At 35.3% G+C, this 25,490-nt stretch overlaps 1 protein-coding gene across 4 annotated transcripts; it reads left to right on the top strand.

Annotated features, from left to right (window-relative positions):
• Positions 1-1,994: 1,994 nt before the first annotated feature.
• On the top strand, positions 1,995-25,486 carry adam28 (ADAM metallopeptidase domain 28). 4 transcript variants are annotated; one of them, XM_079870889.1, is made up of 23 exons: positions 1,995-2,064; positions 11,701-11,779; positions 12,659-12,747; positions 12,824-12,897; positions 13,024-13,102; positions 13,229-13,305; positions 14,045-14,240; positions 14,531-14,593; positions 14,925-14,996; positions 15,730-15,899; positions 16,116-16,197; positions 16,879-17,009; positions 17,465-17,642; positions 18,446-18,535; positions 22,511-22,706; positions 22,817-22,919; positions 23,033-23,189; positions 23,397-23,477; positions 23,660-23,750; positions 23,833-23,941; positions 24,021-24,111; positions 24,225-24,311; positions 24,836-25,486. In XM_079870889.1, exons 2-23 carry the CDS (start codon positions 11,719-11,721, stop codon positions 24,860-24,862), a joined length of 2,304 nt encoding a protein of 767 aa, XP_079727015.1. In that variant the 5' UTR covers positions 1,995-2,064; positions 11,701-11,718; the 3' UTR covers positions 24,863-25,486. The 4 variants fall into 4 exon arrangements, with proteins under 4 accessions (XP_079727015.1, XP_079727014.1, XP_079727016.1 ...); XM_079870888.1 differs by lacking the exon at positions 1,995-2,064 and adding an exon at positions 10,159-10,586; XM_079870890.1 differs by lacking the exon at positions 1,995-2,064 and having other exon boundaries at positions 11,589-11,779; positions 24,024-24,111; positions 24,836-25,175.
• Positions 25,487-25,490: the final 4 nt, after the last annotated feature.

Genomic DNA, 25,490 nt, shown 5'->3' with positions numbered 1-25,490 from the left:
ATATATATATATATATATAAATCTGTGGTACATCATAACTGCCCACTGTTTCTTATCACAGCTTTGGAGACTCATTGTGTTGTAAACACTACCAGCAGTGTTTACACTGTATATGGTTACTGAAGAGCGTCGTCATGGTATCTGGTCTCTGTGAGCCACTGTCCCCATGACAGTATAAACGTGGGAGAACGGAAGCATGCCCAAATACAACTTAGATAAAGCATGTGTTGACTTTGAAAATAGTTTGGCCCACTCTTAAAAAAAAATCATTATGAATTTGTGCTCTTACATTACAAACGGGAAACTCACACAGATGTTACAGGTTGTCACAGTCACAAACGCAGAGTGTTTTGAGAGCAAACTGCGTCATAGTGCGGTCACACTGACAAACATTCTCCAAATGATCCTCATTAGCCATGAGTACACCTGGACTCCTGTTGCCCAGTGTAAGATTATTGCCGAGCCTATCGCTGAGGGCCTTGCAGTTGCTCTCCTCATACTGTTGTTCCAAACAGGAAAGCATTTACATGGGCAGAGAATTTCTTTTTAAACATTGTGGTACAGTTTACTGTATTTATTTTTGATTGCTTTATGAGAAGTGGCAGACACACTGAGCTAATGCGGTGCTTCCTGAGATTGTGTGGACACAAGTGTGAGATCTTGCTTAATTTAGAAGGAACTCTAAACTGTTGTTCTCTTGGTTCCTCAGTGGATTCCTTAACTAAAACTGAAACTAGAATATATTAAAGCTTGGAATACAAATAAAATAATTCAAACCATTAAAATGCCTCAAATTATACTGAAATATAAAGCATAAAAAAAACCTGAAAATGAACAACTTTTTCCTATTTTGGCATCATTTTCATCTGTTTTCGTCACTTTTGTGATTGGAATTTTTGAATGTGAAAAATAAGTAAGGGGAAAAGTATGCAGTCCTTTGTGTATAGAGGGTTTAATTCATATGTTGCTTATATGTTTTTTCCTGTGCAACTGGTCATAAATAACCTCTGCCAGCATTTGACCTGGTACAGGTCTGTAATATTAGTGGGAGTGTCAAACAAAGGTGTTTAGGTGATGAGCAACCATATGACAGAGGCCCTATTGTCTGTTTCTCCAAACTAGTGTTTTGGCATGGGCCAGTTTTTATTATTAAGTAACATAGGAAACGGCTGACAGGGTGTGGGTTGTTGGTCAAAGCCTTTTGGCAGGCAGGGAATTGCAGCCTTCCTCAACCTTGTTCCCTGGCCAGGATGAACAATAACATGTCGGCATGCGGGCTCCAGGCTCTTCTTTCTCTTTTGGCTGTCCACCAAAGAGATCTTGCCTGTCATGGACAGGTCATGGGAGAGACACAGACAGAGAGTGAGACAGACTGCCAAGCTTTGGGAAATTAGCCTTGAACCACTGAAGTATGAAGGCTATTAGTGTTTTTTTTTTCTTAAAGAATCAGATTTTCCTAAAAAAAAAAAAAAAAAAAAAAAAAGTTTATTATTTTATATATTTCTTATATATTTTCTTATACTGTAAGAAGGCCCATTTTATTACTGTGGTACAGAGTTGGTGTATATGGTATGCTCATGTTTCATATCCAGAGGTAGAAGATATGCACAGAAATCCGTTTAATCTGAGGTCAAGAACCTCTTCTCCAGATTGTAGAATCTAAGTAAAGGGAAAACAGCACTTGAGTCATACAGGATGCTGAAACTGGAACTTCAATAACGTCTACATCAGCAGAAATCGTAAAGAAGAAGTACAGCCACATGCAAGAACATCAAAAGCATTTTCACTCAACCAAAAAAAAAAAAAAAAACCCTATGCCTCCACTTTCCTATTGCAGCTTTCTGCTGAGTGCCCTGCTCAAATTAGCTTGAGAAATTGTGGTTTAATTGGGTTTAATATGGGTGCCTGGAGCAGGCACTGTGCAGTGAGTGGAAAACAAAAGCCTGGTATGTCAGCAGCTTTGAACCAGTCACTAAGGAATCAGTCTTGCGGAAGATTTAACTCACCAGAAAAGCCTTGGATACTCATCAGAAGCACTGACAATGGGGGAAGCAGATCATTGAGGTAATATCAGCAGAAATACACAGCAAATGTTCATCCATTTAAAGTGGTGATGCAGTTAGAGGCTGCAAATTAAACACAGATCCACAACCTAAAAGAGTCACATGTGACAATCATGCCATTTGTTGTGGCTGGAGCTGATCGTTTATCCCTAACACAATCACTGTTGTATGTATGCAAACGCTCTTACATCTGCAGTGTGCAAACATTTGAATGCCAACGCATTGTCCTCACAGACGGAATACACACTGAAATGCACTCCATATAGGCTATACAGTATAAGCTATGCAATAAAATAGATATACATGGTAAGCCATATCATATAAAACAGATCAAGTTGGCTAAACAATAAGTCACTTTTAACAGATACACACATAGACAGTGAATGAGACATTTGGACTGTATTATGAATAAAACAAGCCGCAGACATCATATTAATAAGTTTAAAAGCAATTACATCATCCTGACATCTGAGAGATGAGATCTCCATCACTTCATCTCTATAAAACTTAAAAGAGAGAAGACTAAACAAATCACATGAAATGTCTGCTCTTCTCTTTCCCTCTTTCTATAGAAGTTTTCTTTCATCATTGACTGGAGGGAGATGCATAAAACAAAAACAGACTAAGAAATGAAACAAACTTATGCATCCACTTTTCTTTTGCAAAAAGGAAAGATTTAAAAGATGAAAGCTTAAAAAGATTAAAACATTGTCATTGTCACATTGTCATATACATATATAGAGATATACATATATATTCAGATGCAAAAGCCTCTAAGTGCCATCTGAAATTTTCTTCTAGAATGATCATTTTTATCAAGCTTGTATATTTAAGTTCAATAATTTCACTTAAATGACAATTAATAGGTTATTTTCATTGCCATTTAAGTGAAATTGCTGAACTTAAATATACGAGCTTGATAAAAATCAAATCATAAAATCATAAAATTATCATTCTAGAAGAAAATTTCAAATGGCACTTAGAGGCTTTTGCATCTGAACTCTTCATGTATACTATTTTACTGTAAACACTGAGGTGTCCTCAGAAAATGTAGCAGAACTTATTGCTCACTGTTGTCAACCTATTCGAGCTGTAACACCATTATGCAACACACACACACACACACACACACACACACACACACACACACACACACACACACACACACACACACACACACACACACACACACACACACACACACACTCACTGTATTAATTGTTACTAACAATGAAGAGTTATTTTACAATGTGAAAAGGGAATCTGCAAGACAATGTGCAAATAGTGGTCATGGAAAGCCCTCTTGTGGCCGCAACTGTTTCTGTTTTTAGAATTTAGCAAAAGAGCACATTATTCATATGTGCCCAGAAAGAAAAAAAGTTTTGTAAATACTCAGATAAAAGTACATAGGCTAGTGATTGAATGAGATGTAGCATCTGTGGTTTAACTTTGTGATGAGAAATCTGATTTATTTTATTCACAAGAAATCTTTAGAAAAATACTGTTTATGTTTGTTCTGGATCATTTATTAATGTTTTATATTTTCTATTGTCATAATTCCTCTGTAGAAAGCATTGTCTGTAAGTTTTACGATTCAATTATTTTCAGTTTGTTAAACTTACTATAGTGACATACAGGGAGAGAACTGAACCAAGAGACTGAAAACCAACCTATATAAATAGACATAAACAGAACAGTTTCAAAACACTTTCTTTATTCCACTCCGCTCATGTTAATATTGAAATATTCGCCAAGGAACACTCAGGTAAGATGACTTAACATTAGAACAGCCTTCTATCTGTACCGTTTTGAATTCTTTGCTCACTGTTTTGCTATTATTTTCGTGCAGTGACTCGTTCACTAAGCTGAACAGCCAAGAGTTCTCTCTCTCACCGACGCGCCGATTCAACATGTCGAATCGGCGGGAAAAAAGCCGACGAGGACCAATTTCAGCCGACTGTGCGGAACCAGAGAATGTCTAATATGGGGAGAACTTCCACTCTCAGTAAACTTCCGGCTTCTGAACTGGTTGCAGTTGGTTCCATATGAGGGCGCTCACAGGACGAGTGCAGAATGAATGGAGGTCTATGGAGCTATAGGGGAGAGCGGGGCACAAAGTAACGCTTTTTGACTTTCTCAGTTTGTGTAAATCTACTTATGGTTCAGAGTTTTTATTTTTCCCACATTAATTTCCCACATGTCTAGTACAATTATGTGTTTTTGTTTTATTAATACAGTATATACTTTTTTCTTGATATACCCCGAAAGAATGGAAGTGAAATGTGACAACATGCCCCATAGGTGGGGTACATAACATGTGTGGGGCACATTGTAAAATAACATATGACAGCTTAAAATGTTATCTGATCTAATAAAATATTTTTACAAAACAAACTAAAATATTTTCTAAATAAAATACAATTAAAAAACTTTTTCATATAAAATAATGGCAATTTTTAATAATTAAATATAAACTCATTTTTGAGTTTTGACTACGAACACATGAAAACACAGCTATACAACATAGTTCAAAACAAATAAATAATTAGTAATTTCTGAACATTGACTCTCAGTCTTTATTCACCTTTTTCTCACGTTTTCTCAATAAAATTAATAAAAGTATAGAATATAATAGCATATTTCTAATAGGGGCACATTGTAACGCAGTGTTACAACATGCCCCCGCCTGCACAACTGGGATTTATACCCGGCTAGTGTCTTCTGCTAGTTAGCGAAGCATTAAAGAACTATCTCAACTGTTAAATAACATCTTGGAGATTAAAATAATATCAGATTTGTCTTATTTTAAATAAACACAAAAAATAGAGATGAAAAATTAACTTAAGTAAGAAATTTACTATTATATTTGCTATGGTTTAATAAATGTCTATGGATATCTTCCAAAAAAATAACAATTTTGGCGGATTTTTTTTTCTATATAGTGTTGATATGGCAACTAGTAAATACACAAAGTTTCGTCATCCTAGCATGTGCGGAAGTATTTAAAACAAGTGTGTTACAACTAGCCCCGTGTTACGTTGTGCCCCGCGCTCCCCTACCCATAGACAGTAAAAGAAATGGACACAGCGACCCCATTGGATTCAATGGAGGAAAGTGAAGTCAATTAGAAGCACTCACTTCCTGATGGCTGAGCGTACTGCGCAGACTCAAACTGAGCTTGACAACGTAGATGTGACGTGAGCAACCTGTCTGTCTTCTAGTAGCTGTACCAAGAGAAATCTGTATCATTCCTTTCCGAAACTTGCAGAGACGGAGAGCGTGAGTAGGAGGTGTCCATGAGCTATGAGCAGAAGCAACTTTTGCTAAGTATTCTGATTAATTATTTTGTCATTTTGCCTCCGCGTCCCCCTGATTGCCCGCCGCGAGCTTCTCCTCCTGTCCATACGGTAATCTCTCTACTGTGCGACGGAGTGGTTATGATGCAATCGTTAGCCTATTTTTACAAAAACGGCTTCTACGGGCCATAACGTAAGATACAAGGTAATGGAGCCTTTTATACATTTTCGTGTTTCTTTAGAAATAAATAATGGACAAATGGAGTCTTTAAACGCCTCAGTGGTGAAGTTATTCGCTGTTAAAGTGACGCCAAAATGAATGGGAGTCAATGGAATGCTAACAGCAGGTGATAGTCTGCTAATCAATGGCGGCCCCCGGGGAAGCTTCAGTTTCCGGCTGATAGATTACTCCCCTGGCTATACCCCTCAAAATCCACTTTTCACAGGATATAATTTTTTGTCTAATTTGAATGTTGTATTCGAAAGGAGATGCAAAGAAATTACACATTGATGGGTGTTAGATTTTTTTAGAGTCACTTATTTGCTTTAAAAAGTCTTTTAAAATGTCAATGACGTCATACACATCGTACGACCAGAGATACTGCTTTACGGCAATCCTTCAGTCACTTTGGTGCTTTCGCGCTCTGCACTTTCTTTTCTGTCGAGGCATCGACAACACAGCTGACACAGGTAAATACACGTGCTAGAAGAGTTTTTGTTTTGTTGTTTTAAAAGACCACGCTGAAAATACACACACACACACACACACACACACACACACACACACGATCCCATCAAGCGGTATCTCTGGGCGTAATCAGTCCTTCACTGACCAATCAGCGTTCATTAGCAGAATGCTAGCGTGTTATGGGCAACAACAACTCAACCTGTAAGAAATTGAAAGGACATAAGCACTCGTTCATTCAACTTTCGACCTATAACCCATGTTGAACTTGCAAAACCTACAATCAAATCTGAGATTTCTTAACGGCAATCAGGTGGAAGAGACAAATTTAGCCGTCTAGCCCCATAGACTCCCATTCATTTTGCACTCATGGGCGATCGCCCCCAGTGGAACTCTGGTGGAACTACAACCAAAATTCGGTACAATAGGACTTAATAGGGAGTGGCCAGGCTCTTCGTAGACGGGCTCTGGTGGAACCGTGCGGAACACACTGAGTCGGCCGATGCACAAAAACTGTCCGATGGCCGACCGTCGGCTTGGTGTGTTCCAGGCTAAAAGTGAACAAACAAAGACAAACCCTAACACCTTTATGTAGTTTCAACATATTCGTTGTGGTGTGGAATAAAGCAGCATTTTCCCACCACATGTGTTTCCCACCTATGTGCTGGAAAACCTGTCTAACTTTGGGAAGACAGACACTTTAGTGAGGGCAGAATAATGTTTATTTCTTGGCATTGAGCAGTTTGGGGACATTGCCACCAAGTGGTCAAAAATTATACTTACACTCACAAGATCTCACTCTAAATGTTCACACAAAGAGACAAAAGCTTTGTTGTTTTACCCCTTAAGACCCTGCGGCCATTGGAATCGACACCACATGGTTTTTGGTTAAAACCAATAAGATTTTATGTTTTTCTAATTAGTTTTAGTGAGTTTTAGTGAAGTTTTTCATTAGTTTTAGTGAAAAACAGCAACAGCGAATGTGAAATGAGTGCATACACAGCAACACACACACACACACACACACACACACCACACAAATACACACACTGATGCCTTGATGCTATATGCACATAATCATATATTTATCAAAATCAGCTAGTACACACAAACACCCCAGACATATATTATACACACATATATTTACTAATGTATAACTGACAAAAAAAAATGTGTTTTGAGACTTATCCTATCATTTTACCTTTTTTTCTACATTCTTATTGCATTGCTCATATGGTATGTGTTCTTTTCAAAATCTTCAATGCTAGTTCACATACTGTGTTTAAACTCTAAAGTTCATATTTCTTTTATATGAAGAACGTTTCTGTTGCTTCAGTCCTGGTGTCCATTGTAGTGGACATGAAAAAAAAAAAAATGAGTTTGCACAAATTTTGTTTTTTAGACTCTTTCATACATTGGAGAAGAGCAAATATCAGGTGGATAAAAATGGTAACATTTTAGTTTAGGGTCCAATACTCACTATTAACTAATGGCTTATTAGCATGCATATTACTAGAATATTGGCTGTTTATTAGGACTTATAAAGCAGATATTAATGTCTTATTCTGCATTACCATATTCTAAATCCCTAATACCTAAACTTAACAACTACGTTACTAACTAACAAGTAATTAGGAGTTTATTGAGGCAAAGGTATAATTTAGGTCCGACTAACTGAACAGTCCTACAAACACTGATAAAACGAGAACTAATTCTGCTTTGCTAAGTTACTAAACAATACAATTATTAGACAGAGGAACAAAATGTCAACACTGGAACTGCATAATTTGTGAATGCATTTGCAGGTCAAATACCTGCTGTAATGTTACTCATGGAAAGAATGTTGAAAATGATCTTAATAGGTCTCAAGCAGGTCCTTGCATGCCTTCTGAAATGGATCGTTATTTGTATGTGGGTTAGAAATGATCTTTGCTGCATAACTCAAAATCCTTCATGAACACAGTATAACCCTGCACAATACCACAGTTTGTTTGATTCATGTGGACTTTATGATAACAGTTACAGAGTACCCCTCAAATATATATTTAATTTTATAAATAACTCTAAAATATCTAATTATTGCATAATGCTGAAAAATACAACCGACAATTACTAATTACTAAAGATATTGCAATGTATATTCTATTGGAATTCACAGAATTTCATAATGAGGCCTTGTAAGCACGTGAGGAGCGGTAAAACATTTAAGTGCAGTGTGGTCATTAATGCAATGCTTTAAACCTTCTCATGCTTTTACATCATTTCCTATTCAAATATGTCTAAATTTGTTTCTTAATTCAATGAGGGCAACACTCACAAAAAAAAAAAAAAAAACAGAACTGATCTGAATGTCTTTGTTGAAAAGAGTCTGCTGAAACACAACCAGAGCTACAAATTCTCAAGCTAAAATCTAGGGTCTGTAATATTTTTTTTTTTTTTTTTCAAAGAAATGTATGTTTTTATTTGGCAATGATGCACTAAACTGATCAAAAGTGATATTCATTTGAACGTTCTAGTCATCAAAAAGCTCAGGAGAATCAGGAACAACCGACACAAACGAGAACAGACAAAGATAAGGAAAAGCAGAGTTTCAATAAACAGTAGAACTAACAAGATGATTAACAGAACAGGTGAACATAAAGACTTTATACACTGGGAAACTGAGTCAAAAGACAGGCACGGGGAAGACAGAACCTAAACACAATGACCATAACAACATAACTATGACAGTATCATTGTTTCCACAAAAAATTATGCAGCACAACTGTTTTAAATATTCATAAAATGCAACCTGCATTGCTATAATATTATATTATAGTTACAATGACTTTTTAGTCATTTATTTCTGTCAAATAAGTGAATATTGTTATTAATAGCCATGTTGTGTTCTTATAAATACTTATTATGGGTGATAATACAGTTACTAATGCATCATTGATGGCTTACATTTTCCAAAAGCAAATGTTAAGAAATCATGAAAATGTGCTCATTATACATTTTAAGTTGTTTATTTGTAAATTTAACTAATGAAAAATAATGAATGTAAAAAAAAAACCTATGAAAAAAAACAAAACCTTATATATCAAACTATAAGCAATAGCCTACCATGCATATGGCAGAGGAGATATAGATTTTAACACATCAAAATGACCATTCATGACCTCTAATGCAAAGATTAGCCAAGAGATAATTGATAACTAATTGGTGCAGCAAACAAGTGTCTCTGGACCTATTTTATATTTGATAATTTACAAATCAGTGTATAATGAATTATAAGTATGCACATTGAAAAAGCAAATGCATGACTTATATGTAGGCTAATTATAAAAATAATATAAATGTAACTGGCTGTTCTAATGCAGTACAGGTCTTATGAGTCTTTATAAATATTCATAGAAATACTTACTTATAAATATGTATAAACACAGGAACGAGTTACATTTTAAAATATTTTCAATTAGAAAACATTTCTTTTAAATTGTAATAATATTGCACAACATTGCTGTTTTTTTCTGTATTTTTGATCAAATAAATGTAGCCTTGGTTATCATAAGTACTGAGGAAAAGGACATGGTGATGGAAAAAATATGAAATGGGAGAAAAACACAACAACAATGTTTTGCGTTCGCTTACAAAAGTTTGCGTTCCCCTGAGAAACTTTGCGTCCGCTCGCAAAGAGCACAAACGTTTTTTCGGGGGAGAAACGCAAAATTCATTGACAAATAATTTTTCTTCCATCTCATTTTTTTTTTTTTCTTCACCATGTCCCCTTAGGGGCTCTGTACATAAGATAAAACATTGCAAATCTTACTGGTTCCAAAAATATGAACAGTAGTGTATCTGTATTTACACATGTTTGAAACTCTAGTCAGTAACACTTTCATGCGGAGGATATGAATTTTGACAGTGCCAATATTGTTTACGAAAGCCTTTCAGGTCCTTTGGGGAATTATAAATATCTTAATAACCTGAAGCAACAAGGTTTGATTAGCATATTGATTTTTCAATGATCCAGCTTTATATACCAGATCTCAGTCTACAAGTTATTCTAGATCCATGACAGAACAAACAATTGAGAAATAGGTCACAGAAGGACAGAGAGCAGGCGGGGGCAAGGGAAGAGAGAAAAAGGCCAGTTTGCAACACATGCGGCCATAATGGACACTGCATGCTTTCTCCACTCCAAACAAGCGAACAATAGCTTTGTTTGATGCATCAGGAGAAAGCACAATAACTGCATTATTGTCCTTGACTTGACCTTGTGTATTAGAAGAAGAGTGAGAATGCATTTCAGTGGGAGATAAAATCACAGACTACAGGGCAGGAACTTCCTAGTTTTGGCTCACATTAAACATTTTCATGCACTTCCATCTTTATGAAAACCCATGGCTGAAAAAGAGAAGGAATTACGATGTTTCGAAATCCACTAGACGACCAAACAATGTCCGTAGACAGACCCAGCATTAGCAAGTATGAATCCGTCTTGGACAAAGTTCTAAATCAAACAAGCAAAAAAACAGAAAGAGGAGCAACAAAGTGAAGGTAAGGCACAGTTTATGGAGGACTATGGAGGTTTTACTCCTTGAGGCTTTGTTTGTTTCTAGCTTTTTTGTGTTTACAAATGCAGTGGTTTTGCTTATAATCATCTGAGAAATCATTTTGAGAAATAATCATTACACTGGAAGCAGTGTATATATTTATCTATTCAAATGATTATTTGTCAGTTTAATGTCCTTGAATACATTATGTGAAAAATAGTGTATAAATTGAAATGAAGGTTCAAAATAATACAATATATCTTTATTACATTGTCAGATGCATTGCACATTTTATTTACATGAGAGAAGATGCTTAGATACCCTTGCTGTTATTATTGTGGCAATTATCTGTGTATTTTGAGGTAAACACAGTTTCCTGTTGTAGACTGAACCTCTTGTGGTGTTAGTTTCAGTGTTACTGTAAGAGGCAATGTCTTCACAACGGTCATTGAACATTAGACAACAAAGTTGAATTCTATTTGCATTTTACATTTACATATACATTGTAACAATAAGGAAATGCAGAACATTTCCCCTTGGCCGCAGAGTAAAAATGTGATTGTAAAATGTAAAAAAGTGAAGACATTTCCTTAAAGATTTTTGCTCTGACAATTCTATTTAACGCTAGATAGATAGATAGATAGATAGATAGATAGATAGATAGATAGATAGATAGATAGATAGATAGATAGATAGATAGATAGATAGATAGATAGACAGATAGACAGACAGACAGACAGACAGACAGACAGACAGACAGAGAGAGAGAGAGAGACAGACAGATAGATAGAGAACTCACTTTTCATTTGGTCACTATTCGGAGCAGTCAAATAAGGGCATTGAACACTCACATGTGACGGCTCTATGTGCCCACACAGCACTTTGTGAACACTAAGCAAGTTTCGTTACGTCACAGCCTGCCTGTATTTTTTCCTGCATTCTTTTGACAGGGGCGTGTTTAAGCAGGTCACAAATCTTTTATACCCCTGTGTCATTTCCTGAAAGTGCATGTGTAGAGATTAGACAATTCTGCATAAGGTGTGGTCTGTGGGTCTGTGGACTAAACTACACTTCGGGTGGACTATAAAACTTCGTTTAACCAACCTATCCTGTTTCAGTTGTTCTGCTCACTGACAATGGCCAGAAGACACCTGATGTTGTGGATCTTCACTCTGTGTGTTTCACTCAGTCCCTCAGGTAAGATACTGGATACTCCAGTGCCTCTGCTCCACAATGACTGATTAACTTATTTATGCACTTTAGCAGTAATAGTACGCTGCACTGACACAGTCTCAGAGTTCATGCAAAGAAAAGCAATGTTGTGTTGAGAACCATGTTTGTTACAATTTTTTTTTAAAAGTTCTGTGTCAGATTGTAAAATTACAGAACTTCTATTGCAGAAGTATGTGAGCATTTTATTTTATTCATTCAGAACCTAGAATTCATTGAAACTACTGAGATTCAGATAAATAAATGTAAATTATACGTAAAATTGTATTGTAAACAATGTTAATGTTGAAAGATATTGTTTTGTATAATTTTTAGATAACATTTCCAAAGAAATGTGAAATAATTGGTAACACATCAGATTGCAGTGTGCATGTATTACATAATTACATACAATTGACCTAATACCAAAATAGTATTAATACTAAAGAGATGTGTTCACAAGCAGATCCACAACAAAATCCATTTATTAATAGTTAATATTATTCAGTATGTAACTACAATATAAAATGTGACCAATTAATTTTGTTTGATTTAATCTCCCTATTACTTTGGGTCAATAGCAGTGTGTATATTCGATTATTAGATTATATATAAGGCTGCATCAGTTTAACACCTCAGGCTCAATAATTTTGATTAATGCAATCTCTTTCAGATTGAGACAGACTGTGTTCAAGTTTACACTTGTGTTTTCACTAAAATATTTGGATGAGTTGGAACAGTTCTGCCATTAAATCCTACAGCCTACTGCATATTCCAATAAATCATAATTACTGTCCATCTGTACTTTATGGCTAATCTCTGACTACTCAGTGTCTGTAATTCCCTCTGTTTGTCAATCTGCTATAGTTAGTCACATCCCTGAACTTGATGGAAAAAAGGTTTATGAGATTGTTCGACCAATCAAATTACATGAGCTACAAAAAAGAGATTTAAAGGTGAGTTCTCATCTACCCACTACTAAATATAACATATTTTAATATTTTAATCACTAAATCATTTCTTTTCCTGCAGTCAAGACCTGATACAGTGAAATACGCTATGACACTAGGTGGGAAAGACATTGAAATGCATCTCCAGAAAAATGAGTGAGTCTGTTTCCTATTTTGCACATCTTGTGACATATGCGTGTCATATTACAACTACATTTCACACATTACACATTATTACTGAGCTTTGACTGATCTAATAGGCCTATGTCTGTTGGTCAACAGTGGCATGCTGACTAAAGACTACAGCGAGACCCACTACACTAAAGATGGGATGCTTGTTACAACCACACCTGAGGATCTGGTATGTTATTCCCAGTATAGGCCTATCCAGTAATAGAACATTATGACATTAACACACAGCTAAATTAATCTGCAATAAATTAGTACTCTGAATCCACAGTGTGAGAGATCCCTTTTTCATCCACAGGACTTATGCTATTATCATGGGAATATAGTAAATGACAGCGAGTCGCTGGTTAGCATGAGCATCTGTAATGGACTACGGTAGGGAAACACAATTTCACACTATATTTCTTTTCAATTTATATCATTAGTCACCATGAAAATCAAGCAGTTCTTGTATTTTATGGAACATTTTAGTATTTATTATAAATGATCTGTGCTCTTTAATCAAAACAATTTCCTCCTTCCTCTTACAACGACATGTTTTTGAGCAACAATCCAACGATCCAATTTCAGATGGACAAAATCAAGTTCCACAACTTCCACTCTAGATTTTTCTTACCGTCTCAGTCTTGTATACTACGCACAATAGGGAGAAAAAGGCTGTCGCACCTTCTGTTTCATGACTTTAAGTTGCATTAAAAAATAATAACAATCATTTTTATTTATAGTGCCATTCAGAACCTCAAGGCCACTTTACAAGTAGCTTTACAAGCTTTACAAAGTAGACAGAAATCTTCAAAAAGTTTGTTTAAAATATTTAAAGCCTTTAAAAAAGCTATTTCAGTCAGAAATATATATATATATTTTCAATCACTACTCCGGGTTTTACACTAGCTATTGCTACACATATACAGCAGTTTGTTGCTTCAAACATGTTTTTTTACCTTTCTGCAATTAAAGGAAGTTACAGTGTGACTTGTGTTTCCTAGATGAATGAAACACGTTAATTACATATGGTTTCTCAAGCACTCTTGATTAAGTCACCTCTTAATCAACTGCTCTCTCTAACCAAGACCCTCAAATCACATTGTGCCCATTGTGTGAATTATCTTCACAGAGGCTTTTTCCAAACAGCCGAGCAGAGGTTTCTGATCGAGCCGTTGTCCGAGGATGGTGATGGTGACCATGCTGTCTCTAAGTATGAAGACGCACTTGATGACACGCCGAGGGTGTGTGGAGTCACCAACACTACTTGGGATGAGAGTGAGGATGGCGCTCCTCCACGCATTCTGAAAACCCGTTCTCGTTCCTCAGTAAGACTGTCTATTCGGCATTACAAAAAGCAGCAAAGCACAATAAGGTTAAAGGATTAATCATATTCTAGCTGGGTTGTCATGTGTTAAAGTCTAAATTGTTGTTCTGCAAAGCTGAGGTGACAATCACAATAAATTGCAGAAGTTGAAAGTGCAAGAAATGTCCTAAATTACCCTAATTCATATGCACTGAAGTAAGGTAGTTTGTATTGTTCTCAAAATGATTTCTCTGAACTCATTATTCTGTTTTCTGTTCTCTATTTTCCACCTATTTCTTTCTTCTTGATCAGGGGCCAAGTTTGTTCCAGCAACAAAAATACATCGAGCTCTTCCTTGTGGCAGACAACAGAGCAGTAAGAGCAAGAATCAAATGCACCTAATGTTTCAGAGATTTAATAATTAATAGATAAATATTATTATTTTTTTGAGGGGGTGGGGGGGAGGGAGGTCTCAGTCATTATCAGCTGATATTTGACATTCTAAACAAAAAAAAAACTCACAAGGTTAGAGGAACATATGTGGGATTTTGTGTTTGTTCAGCATTGTCGTTTGTTTCTAAATTTCACACAGTCAATTTAAAAACACTGATCTGCTAACAGATTTCAGAGAGAGTTTCCTAATACCAGAGTGACTAATGAGAGATGTAATGCTTTGATTCATAATTCAATTTATTTCCCCCCTCAGTACAAGAAAATGGACAGCAATCTTGGGAAGCTGAGAAAGAGGATATTCGAGATCATCAATTTCATCAATAATGTGAGTCACTGATGACGTACAGTACATGCTGTTTAAAAAGTACAGCATGGCAACAGTTATGACACATTCTTGAGTGTGATCATTGGTAGGATTACATGACTAGATACAGATCTTTGCCATCTATACTTTCTTATGAGTCCAAATAAGTTTTTGTTACACAAGTACAAAACGTATATACAGTGGAATCCAAAAATCAGAAAATTAAAACTTAATTTAAAAGTGATTTAAAACAAAGGAACATTATGGAGTAAAATGAGTAGTAAATAGTGCAGAATCTTAATATTTCTAGGTTCTAGACTTATAAAATGTGCGATATAGTCTGTGGCTTCCTTGCTTCCACTGAAGCACACAAGATGACAATCATACTGGATAACATGGACTATCAGGTTTTCCACAAGCTCACAAGTCAATTTCATCCAAAAGGGGGACATACAAAATACAAATGTAACAACTAATAACAAAATACCTGTGATGAAATGCTTATGGTCCTGTATTGTAAGTCAATTTAAATAAAAGTGTCTACTAAATGCATAGATGTACATACAGTACATGTACTAATTCTGTATTTGAAGAAATTCAAACATTTATGTTAATTTTTCAGTTAAACTTCTCACTGATTTTTTTATAATACAATTTGTAATATAAAAAGGTTTTAAATCCGAAAGAAATTATCAGAATTTTTGAACCCCATAACATATAATTCTCTTTCTGTCACTCTTTTCTGGGTGTGCAGGCCTATAAAGAAATCAACACCTTTGTTGCTCTGACTGGATTTGAAGTGTGGACCGACAGCGATAAGATAACAGTGTCCTCTGCTCCTGGAGCAACTCTAGACAGCTTTTCCAGTTGGAGGAACAGTGATCTCGTCAAAAGAAAGAAGCACGACAATGCCCAACTCCTCAGGTCTGCTCCGATAACTACATGTGTGAAAATACAAATACTCAGCTCAGAACTTCTCCAATGCTTTCTCTGCTCCAATCTGCGTCATTGTGTTCTCTTTTACGTGGTTTAGGCTGAACCAGGAAGAAGACAGATTATATATTCACTTTATTAACCAACTGAATGTAATCCAGCAGGATTGGTTCAAAGTTTGAACATTGTTTTTCGTCCTTCTTCCAGTGCAATTGACTTTGATGGAACAACTGTGGGTCTAGCTTACATCGGAACCCTGTGTGGAGGTCTTTCAACAGGGATTGTGCAGGTATTAATATTCTCTTAAAAAAAGTCACAAACATATTTGACAAAAATATATATTTAAGATAAGATTAATCAAAATAAATAAAGTTTTTCAGGATCACTATAATGGAAAGGGAAATGCACTATTACAAACTGTGCATTGAAGTCTGTGCATGAACCTTTTTATGAAGAAATTATGATATATATAGACACACACAAAGTTATGCCATGAAGCTCTAAATGGCACAGGCTGTATAGATCTGCTATGGGTAATTCATATATGCTATATTGTACAGCAGCAGTATGTCTGTCATGCTCACAGCAGCGTGTCGTGAATGTATTGGCAGTAGCAAGTCCTGTACTTGCTCTGCAGCCGCAGCAATAACCAACAGCAGCAGTTTAAACACATCAGTGTTTTCTTATGCGAGTTCTGTTTTTTTCTTCTTCTTTTTTTAAATCCTTCAAGAGAAGAGAGAATGGTGATTTCACAATAATGAAGGAAGTGTTTTGGACATTTTTCCCATCGTCTTGTCTGCTGTGTATCGCTTTTTGTTGCAATGTCTTATTCTTTACTTCCTCACAAATTATTCCTAATACTTGATTATAATATAGACTAATTAAAGATTTGAATGAAAAAATCCATATTTTCATCAATGTTAAGCCTCGATCTATAGTTTGAGTGCTAACTGATCTTTCCTCTTCAAAGGATCACAACTCTAATTCTATAGCAGTGGGGGCTACTATGGCCCATGAGATGGGGCACAATCTCGGGATGAATCATGACACCAGCTCCTGTGTTTGTTCTGATAGCACTTGCATTATGACAGCTGCTCTCAGGTAACTCCTATATATGCCAATCACAAAATTGTTGAACTCTATTCGTTTTGTTTACTCTTTATTTTAAGGTGTCCGTGTTACAGTGTAATTATACATTTAAGTAGAGTAATACTATGTACTTACTATAGGGTTAGGTTTAGGGTTTGCTTTAAGGTTAATTGCACATAATTGTGCATAACTTGTAGTTATTACTACATGTAACGTGTTACAAGGACACTAAAATAAAATGTTATATATGCTTAATTCAAATATAGAGCTTATATTCAACTAAAAAAACAATGATTTCCACAAGTATTCACAGGTTATTTGTACTAATATATCACCCTATCAGACATTTACTGTATATTCCACACTGCTGTTAATATTAATAAATCTTAAGATTTTTTATGTATAACTTTGATCATCTCTGTGTTATGGAGAGCCTAAAACCAAATTTCAAATTTCTGTCTCCGCAGCTATTTCATCCCTCAACACTTTAGCAGCTGCAGTACTGGCAGCTATACTGATTACCTGAACAACAAAAACGCAGAATGTGTTCTAAATATGCCCGAATCAAAAGATTTGATGCAGCCGGCTGTGTGTGGAAACAGATTTGTGGAGACAGGAGAAGAATGTGACTGTGGAACGGTGCAAGTAAGCAGACTACGGGATTCCTATATCTGAATTCAATGATTTGAAATGTTTTTTCAACAAATTGATATTAAGTTACTCAAAATATCAAAAATAAATATACCAAAAATATAGGTATTTGTTGAAAATGTTTTTTTTGATGTAGTTAGAATTACAACCCCACTGTCATTGTTCCTAGATATTAATGGATTCCTATAAAGAATATAAATGATTTGAGCAGATACTGTATATATCAAAATGCCCTTTAGGATGACAAGGAATGTAAAGACACAAAACATTTTTCCTCACATAAGCTAATTTGACTAGAAGTACTCAAAAAATCAAAGCCAGACACCGTCAGGAAGAAAGATACTGTCAAGACATGCACAGACGATCCTCAGGAATGTTTTTTATCATACATTTGACAACAAGTTGCTAAAGTAGCATTGTGTTTGGTGTGCTTATGGACAATCTCTCATATGCAAAATCTTAATTCTACAAGTGCACTCTGTGCAGATGGAATATATGCATTACTGCAGATTTGTTTATACATGCACATTTGTCATCTATTATTTTTGGACAGAATTTGAGTAGGATGTACTGCATACTTTCACTGGATCCTTATGTTCATTCATTCATTCATTATCTACTTTGACAAGTAAATTACTTTCCTAGAGCTTTTCTAAATTCTCTGAACTAGAACTTAAAAAGGCCATTTATTATGTGCTCACAACTTAAACACACCCACTAGCTAAGATATCTCATTGTAAGACATTCTCAGTGTCATTATTTAACAACCAAGATTAACACTAAATGTTTTTGCATAGGAGTGTACAAACCCATGCTGCAATGCAACCACCTGCAAACTGACAGAGGGCTCACAATGTGCAATAGGAGAATGTTGTGAAAACTGCAAGGTAAGATTCAAAGAGTTGGGGACATTTTGCTGTATCATTCATCAAATCATGAAGGTATCAAATCAATTGTTGGTCTGCGGCAGTTATAGTTTTCCATATTTGTCCCAAATTGTGGTTAATGTAAATGACTTCAGCCTAGGCTGGAAGATTGTGTATAGACTATTCAATAATACATGTTTCTTTCTGTGGATGGAATAAAGTCTATGCTTTATAGAGATCAAATAATATAGAATATTGTTTATTCCCTAGTTTGGGGTAATCGGTCTTACTTTTTGGTATCAAATTAGACCAATCTACGTTTTTAGGTAACTGACTTGTTGTAAACAGTCTTAAAAAAATTTGATAAGATGTAACTTGTAAGATGACAGCCCAGCTGATCTTCTTTATAAATTATATAATTTATATTCATATTGATTAGAAAGTTTATTATCAAATCTCCACCTCTTTTTGACTGGTACTGCACAATTCCAAATGAATTTGAACTCCTGTGACACAGAGAAAACAGATCATCAGCAGCCCTGCAGATTTGGACAGGATTAAAATTGTAAAGTACGTCTGTGAAACATGAATTTCTCAAACAACCGTGTTCACAGTGCAGTGTAAAAAAATTGTAAACCCTAACGCTCAAAATAATTAATTGGTTTGAGTAGGGCAAACTTAAATGAAACTAATTAGTTCAAGCAAATGAACTTTAATGAGTATTTAGCACTTTCTTTTTCTTTCAAGTTCACAGAACTGATATATTTTAAGTAAACTGAACTGTTTCATTGTTTTGAGTTTTAGGAAATTATTTCTTTTAATTTAGACTTAAAACTTAAGTTTAACTGAAACGGCTGGGATGTCTATTTCACAGCATGCTTTGCCGATGACACTCGAAAGGGAGAGTAAATGCTAAAATTAAGTGTAATATAATGTTTTTTTTGTGCAAGATTAATGTTAAGTGGGAGATTTAGTAGTGATTAATATTTTGTTATGCTAATTTAGAAGAATTTCTGTTAATGTTGGTTTTAGGATAGTTATCATCATGGTGACAAGTGGTGCATGCAGCTTGATTTGAGAGCAAATAAAACCTTTATATTGCTGCACTCATACAGCAAGTGCTACTGTATAACACACTATAGTTAACAAGTTAACAAATTAGTATGTTAGCAAACTAGCTTGTTAAAGCTAGCTAAGTTTATACTAATAAAAGTGTTCACATTGAGATTACATGAAAGTTTTAAGTTAAATGTATTGTAAACTCACACTTGATCGGCCCAAAGTCCGGCATCCGACCAGCGCGGAAGGTCTTAACGTGTTACTGTCTTTTCTTGTGGCAAAGTACATTTTCTCATATGTATTTTCTCGTTATTTCATCTGACTCCATAAATGAAAAGGTTTTAATGATATCTGTGCATCACTAAATGTGAGCGAATTCTGAGTATTCTTTTTAACTCTTTAATGAAAATAATGTCAAAGTCAGTTAGAATAATCAAATGTAACAATTTATTATGTCGGTAAATGTATCATGCCAATTTCATAATCAGTTCAAGGATAATCAATACAATAACATCAAATGCTCTGGAATAAAGAGAAGAGATGCAAACCCGACATTAAAATACATGATGCTAAGAGTTTTGGTCACTCTTAGCATCATGGGCCAACTTGAGTTACAAAAAGGCCAAGAGCCCTTTGCTGCATTTCATTATATAGACAGAACCTCTTTTACATGGAAACATCTGCTAACAATGGAAATTTACATTCAGAGTTGACACCTTTTGGGGGTATGAGACCATTTGTCTAGAGACCACCTTCCTTTGTGTATCAGTTATCTCTAAACTCTTAAAAACCTTATTACCTTTTGTTTTACTTATTTGGAAATTAGACATTTGTACCAGTCGCACTGAGACATTTCAAATGATACCAAACATGTATAATAGTCGGTGATACTCATTCACATTGAACTATATATATTCTTGGGTGAATTCAGGTGATCTGAGCATGAGAGAGAGAGAGTGAGGGATGAGGGAATGAAATGTAGATTAGGATGACTCGGTGGTGAGACTCTCGTCACGATAGTGCACAAGGGGGAGTTCAAATGTTCATTTCCAGAGAGGTCCTTTGTCCTCTCAGGGCCTCAACTAGACTGCCTGGCATTTATCTAATTTCTCAAGTCTTACAGTTATTTCAGTCTTACAGTATGAAGTGTTCACAATGAGATTACATGAAAGTTTTAAGTTAAATGTATGAATTAGTGTACTCAAACATTTCAAGTTAAGTACAATTAAAATGTATAAGTACAAAATTAAAATCTGCCAGCTCTGCTTATTTAAACTTTGAATTTCTTAAGTTAAAAAAATGGAGGCAACTGATTGCAATTGGCAACAATTAATTTCTACTAATTTCCTTATATATTGCACTATGGGATTTAAAAGGACATGCCTTAAGGTAGCCGATGATGTGCTGTTTTTAAGTCAAATGATATTTGAATGTCCCCCCAGACCTCTCTTTCCTACTGTAACCCTCACAAGGAAGACACCTGTTGAAGTGCTCCAGAAAATGCTCTATTAACCTCATTTCTAAACATCTCTTCTCAAGGGGGATTTTTTTGCTGCATCTTTTATAAGTAAATTAGATATATTTATTTACAAATCAATTTTGTCTAATATAGTTTTACTGCAAATTGAGAAAATATCAATGTTTCCATATGGCAACGCTGTACCACTATGGAAAAATAGGTATGTTGCCGTATGGCAACGCTGTACCACAGTGGAATTGCAGTAATGTATTTCCCCATTGGGATTATTTTAATAGATAGTACCATCAACAATATGATTGCAGTTATTGAAGTGTTTGTTTTATTGTAGTTGTATTTATGTATAAAATTGATTTCTTCTTTTCAGAAAATGAATACAACAATATTTTACTGAAAGGGCAATAGGAAGAGCGCAGAGTTAGCTCTTCCATGTGATGAGAGTGAGGATGATTTAGTCAAATGATAGGGAATGATAGGGATCTACTTATTTTTGGTTTGCATGAGTTCCAAGCATATAAATCTATCAATTTCTAAAAGAAATGTGCTATTAGATAGAAAAGAAAATCATAATTAAACTTTTTTTGACCGTTTTCCATTGTGGTACAGTGTTGTCAATGGCAACGTTTCCCTAAGTCACCCCAAAAAATATTTTTTTCAAAAAAATTTTTTTTTGATTTTTATGATTGATATTTATTGATTTGAACAAATATTTCATGGTTAGAACATAATGCATACCATAGTAGGTTAAATTACATGAAACTGACTTAAAAAATGAGTTAAATCTTGTATAACTTATACAAAATGTTTTGATGTGTTAAAGCAATGTATCATAACTTACTGATCATATAATTTTTTACACTGAAACCTGTGTGAATTTCTTTCTTCTGCTGAACACTAAAGAAGATATTTTGAAGAATGCTGATAACCACACAGTTGATCGACCCCTTCCATAGTATGGAAGAAAAATACTATGGGAGTCAATGGGGCCCTTCAACTGTTTAGTTAAAGACATTCTTAAAATATATTTTTCTGTATTCAGCAGAAGAAAGAAATTTATACAGGTTTGGAACAACTTGAGGATGAGTAAATGATGACAGAATTTTCATTTTTGGGGAAACTATCTCTTTGCTTGCTCCTTTCCCAATATGGACTGCAAGTGATCATGAATCTGAGCTTATCGCAAAGTTTCTCAGTAAGTGGTGTTGTATTCCACTATTGTCGTCTTTTGAGGGGTGTTCCTTTTCATGAATAATGATGAGACTCAAATGACGCTTCTGTTCTCTGCTGTTCTCTCTTCTCTCTGTTTTCGTACCAATTACATTACATTACCATTTCCCTTAATATTATAATAAAGCCATGTGCACATGTATACCCTGCATACCCAAACTCTACACTGTACTTACTTATACTTACTGCTCTGAAAGTATAATCTACGCATGTTTTTTATTCCTCCCCATCAGATTATGTCAGCCTCACATGTGTGTCGTCCAAAAAATCATGACTGTGATTTGCCCGAGTCCTGCACTGGAAAATCAGCCATGTGTCCTGAAGATGTCTTTACAGTCAATGGACTCCCTTGCAACAATGGGAAAGGTTATTGTTACAATGGCCAGTGTCCTCAGAGAATGGAGCAGTGTATTAAAATGTGGGGTTCAAGTAAGTACAGCAATATAATGATGCAACACAATAATACTGAAAAATAATCAGTGCAGAACCCCACATGACTGTTCTAACTTTTCTTTTATTACAAAAATAAATAAATAAAGATGCTGAGGTGGCTGGAGACAGTTGCTACAACCAGAACACAAAAGCACAGTACTACGCTTACTGCAAACGTAATGGCGATACATATATCGGATGCCAAAAACAGTAAGATTTTACATCCATCTGTACATCTATTAATAATCCTTTCACATATCATACAGTTCAATAACTATTTTGCCTCATCTGATCAACCACCAATTGTATTTATCTATCTACAGAGATGTGATGTGTGGAAAACTGTTCTGTGTAAATGGCAATGGAAGTCCTAATTATGGACGGCTGGTAACATTCCTCAACTGTAAAGCCACATTCTACGGCAATCCTGAAGAGGATTACGGCCAAGTCGACACTGGCACCAAATGTGGGGAAGGGTTGGTAAGGCTGATCTCCATATGCATGTCAGTTATACTACAAACACACACATTACTTTATAGTTCAATAACAATTCATTTCTTCAAAGACCTCTAATAAAAGAACACAAACTTTTTTAGGTTTGCCACAATTGTGACATTTAAATAATTTTAAGCATCAGGAAGCATATTATTTATTTCCATTCTTTATTCATTTATTTTGTTTACTCAGGTTTGTAACCAGAACGAGTGCGTTGACCTAGAGACGGCTTACAAAGCAACAAACTGCTCAGCCAAATGCAAAGGCCATGCGGTAGGTCAAATATTCCTTTCTCGAACATTAACTTCTCGTTTTTCTCATAAAATGAAACAAATCTGTGCTTTATTTCAAGAGCTCATTGGTTTATGACTATTTCAAGTCTATTAACATAACTTTGCTTCACATCAGAAGTTGTAACTGTGGCTTAGAGGAATTAATATGTGTATATGTTACAGGTTTGTGACCACAGACTGCAGTGCAGATGTGAACCTGGATGGCTGCCGCCAGATTGTGAAGCACCAACCGAAAGTGACGGTTTGTCTAAAGGTAGTACTGCAGATACTGCATTCAAAATAGCCTCATACTCTTAGCTTTGAGGATCATGAATGAGATTTTTTTGCACTTCTAGGTGTGATGGTAGCCATTGCTGTGGTTGTCTGTGTTCTGATTGGGATACTTCTAATCGGATTGGCCGCCTTCTTTTACAAACGCAGAAACAGTACACCACATTCATCCAGGTAAGAGTATAGTAAACAAATGCATTCACACTTGAGGAAGTCAATAAATCAACTGTATTTAATGCTGCTGTTTTCTCAGAAGCCGTCCAAGGCAGCAGAAAGTTCATATAGTTGACATCCCTGACTTGAGCCAACAGAGATTGCCAATGCCAAATCAGAAGCCATCTCCGGTAACTCGCAGTCACATCTAACTTGTCACATCTAACAAACAAATCTCTTATAAAATCGATACTCAATGAATGATGAAAGTGTGATCAGGAACTTGTGATCTTTATATTCTTAGGTAATAAAACCTACAGCACCTCCTCCACCTCCACCCTCTTCAGTCCAGTCCAGAGCTCTACATAATGACTTCAGAATGGCACGTCAGGTAACACAACATGTACACACCACAACATCAGTATTTAAAGGGTTAGTTCACACCGAAATGAAAATTCTGTAACCATTTACTCATTCTCATGTTTTTTTCAAACCTATATTTTTTTTTCAAACCCAATTGACTATTGGGGATCAGGAGCTGTCAATCTCCCATCATAAGAGTACCAATAGTCCATGTGACTTGTATACAATATTCAACATCTACTAAAGTGTGTGAGAAACAGACTGAAATTTAAGTTATTCACTGAAAATTATTTTTTGAAAGTCTAGCTTGACAGCTTTGGTCACCATTTACTTTAAGCTTGGATATTCTGCTATAAAAACAAGTACACTATACTGTACCTTTGACCATACCAGTCACTCTGCTTAAAAAAAATCAAAGCATTAAAAAGATTATCTGGGAAGTTCACATTTATTAATTTAGCAAACATGTTCATTTCAAGTGAATAATACATTTGAAAAATGTATCCTGATGATTATAATGTCTTCAGAAACGTATCTTTTTCTTCCTTGTAGGCTCTTAGACCACCTCCAAAGGTGTGATGTCTAGCACCTGTCAAACCTCAAGAAGATGAACCCGCACTTTGGGATGGTCAATCACTCCAGACCCTGCAGAAGGGATTGCAAGTGTTTGAAAGAGACTGAGGCTTAATAAACGGCAAGATTGTCCTTGAGCCAAATAATGAATTTTAAGTCATGTTTGTTTTTAACTAAATTTTTTTTTTTTTTTTTTACATTTATTTATTTGTACAGTCTGTTTCTGTGTAAATGAGCCTCCCTTGTGCAATGATTTTTATTATTCGCAGTCAGCAATAATAGCTGACTCACATCCACTGAATGTTCAGGAGACAAAATTAGACCGCTGCTTTTCTAAAGTTTATAAACATGTCACTCCCCCTCTGTAAAGTCACTAACTGTCATAGATGTGATTGTTTTCTAGTTTTTCATAGCAATGTCTGCCAAGCAGTTGAAAACAACACTGTACTTTGTAACATACATTTTGCTACAATGCACTTTCAACAGATATTATCAAATCTAAATGCTTAAATTCTAATGTTTACTTTAGTTTTGCATTTATGAAATCTGATTGTACTGTAAAATGCAATCCAACTGTAATGTACATTGAAAAACACATTCAGGTGATTTTTTTAAAATAAATATATGACCAAAC

Source organism: Squalius cephalus, assembly GCF_949319135.1.
Source record: "Squalius cephalus genome assembly, chromosome: 5".
Lineage (NCBI taxonomy): Eukaryota > Metazoa > Chordata > Actinopteri > Cypriniformes > Leuciscidae > Squalius > Squalius cephalus.
This window is presented reverse-complemented; position numbering and strand designations above follow the sequence as displayed.

Coding starts and splice junctions, on each gene's coding strand:
- adam28 (XM_079870889.1), top strand. CDS start 11,719: ATGGCCAGAAGACACCTGATGTTGTGGATCTTCACTCTGTGTGTTTCA. Junction 14,241..14,530: donor AAACCCGTTCTCGTTCCTCA/GTAAGACTGTCT, acceptor CTTCTTGATCAG/GGGCCAAGTTTGTTCCAGCA. Junction 23,478..23,659: donor CCAAATGCAAAGGCCATGCG/GTAGGTCAAATA, acceptor TATATGTTACAG/GTTTGTGACCACAGACTGCA.